General features: G+C 38.9%; 1 protein-coding gene across 1 annotated transcript; it reads left to right on the forward strand.

Moving 5' to 3' along the window:
• The first annotated feature begins 608 nt into the window (after positions 1-608).
• On the forward strand, positions 609-1,004 carry LOC113311208. Its single transcript, XM_026560053.1, has one exon. The coding sequence runs from the start codon at positions 609-611 to the stop codon at positions 1,002-1,004; it is 396 nt and encodes a 131-aa protein (XP_026415838.1).
• The last annotated feature ends 932 nt before the right edge of the window (positions 1,005-1,936 follow it).

Genomic DNA, 1,936 nt, shown 5'->3' on the forward strand with positions numbered 1-1,936 from the left:
AACCAAAACCCGACCAACTAATTTGGCCATTCTCAAAATGTGGAAACTATACAGTGAAATCTGGTTACAATGCACTCATAAAACCTAACCATCATCAACCCTCAACCAACCACACAACTTCAACCAACAACACCATGCCCCAACCACATCATTTCAACAATGTGGACTATAAAAACCTAAGTAAAATGAATTGTCCATCCAAAATCAGGCTCTTCTTATGGAAATTTATCCTAGAAGGATTATCAACATTTGATAAACTTCATCACATCCATCTCATACCCAATGATACTTGTACCACATGTAACAACCAAACAGAAACGACACACCACATTTATTTTCACTGCCCCAAGGCTACACAGGTTTGGAAACTAATCTTTACTCATTTAGCCAGAAGCCCAAATACGGAGAGCAACAACCACAACAACAACAACAACATCAGCAACAACAACACCAACCACCACTACCAAAAACACCACCAACAACAGCAACAACAGAATCTACAAGGAGTTACGATTGCAACGAGATCTACATCAATGGGAAATTCAACAACAACAACACCGGCGAATATGAAATAAATATTGGACACCAAGCTATCAAAAAATACGGCGATGCTATATGCCTTCACATTATGGCGTTTATGGCTAGCCAGAAATGAACAAGTCTACAGGCAAAAGCAACAGACACCGGAACAAACAGTGAGTATAATCTTGACAATGTTGGAGGAATATAAATGGGAACAAAACCACATCATCCCACTACATCCAGATGATGACTCAGCACAAAAAAAGAAAATCCAGGACCAGCAGGAACCACCACCACCAAACTGGATTAAAATCAATACTGACGGAGCGGTAAAAGGAAATCCAGGACCAGCAGGAACAGGATGCGTGTGCAGAGACAACACTGGGAAAATTATTTTAATAATTGCGGCACCACTAGGAATTGCATCAGCAATTGTAGCAGAAACATGGGGTCTACTAATGGCGGCTAGAATAGCAACTTAACATCTATGGCCAAATGTATGGTTTGAAGCAGACTCAAAATCACTCATACAACACCAACAGAGCGACACCCCATGGTATCTACAAGAAATGCTTCAAGAAATCAACAATCTAATATCCAAAATTCCTTTGGCAACGATCACACATGTATACAGAGAAGGCAACCAAGTAGCGGACAAGGTGTCGAATGAAGCGGTGGAACACCAGAAGACGAATCCTACAAATGCACAAACAAAAGTCTGGGACAACATATGCCCAAATTTCTTAACTAGCATCTCCCTTGATGATAGAAGTGGAATTAAATTCCCAAGAATTGTCAATATTGTAACTCACCTTTAAGTAACAAAATTTCTAACTTCAAAAATAAAATAAAATAGTTTACTCGTTTCAGTACGAGTTACATTGTTACTTTGCCTAAAAATAAATTTAGAATCATTATACAGTAAGTTGAAAATCTCCGGAGATATGTTTGTTTTGGGTGTGAACTGTTGCTCTTCCGTTTCTCCCTTCTTTAGCTAGCTCGTTCGCGACTTCGTTACCTTTGTTTTTAGTGTGTGAGGCTTGAAAAAACGTACATGACCTTGCCATTTTCCTTGTAGGTGTTGGGGGAGATTTGGAAAATCCGAGCCGCTATGTGCAATACGAAAATCACACAAATAATGAAACATAATGCGGAAATAATACAACTATGACGATATAAGAAGCAATCGCACAACACCGGCAATTACGTGGAAAAACCACTCCAAGTTGAAGGGTAAAAAAACCATGGGAAAATCTTCCACTATAATCAAACAATGGGTTACACAAAAATCTCCCAGTTTGGGGATAACAACAACTTCAAGGTGCATATAGCACTTGGATAACAATTTGCCTATATTACACTCACCCCTAAGCATGGATCAACAATTTCATTCACCAATAAGATGAAATTCACT

The sequence above is a fragment of the Papaver somniferum genome, chromosome 9, assembly GCF_003573695.1.
Source record: "Papaver somniferum cultivar HN1 chromosome 9, ASM357369v1, whole genome shotgun sequence".
NCBI classification, from domain to species: domain Eukaryota; kingdom Viridiplantae; phylum Streptophyta; class Magnoliopsida; order Ranunculales; family Papaveraceae; genus Papaver; species Papaver somniferum.

Excerpts from the sequence above, each read along its gene's own strand:
- LOC113311208 (XM_026560053.1), top strand. The coding sequence starts at position 609 with ATGCTATATGCCTTCACATTATGGCGTTTATGGCTAGCCAGAAATGAA.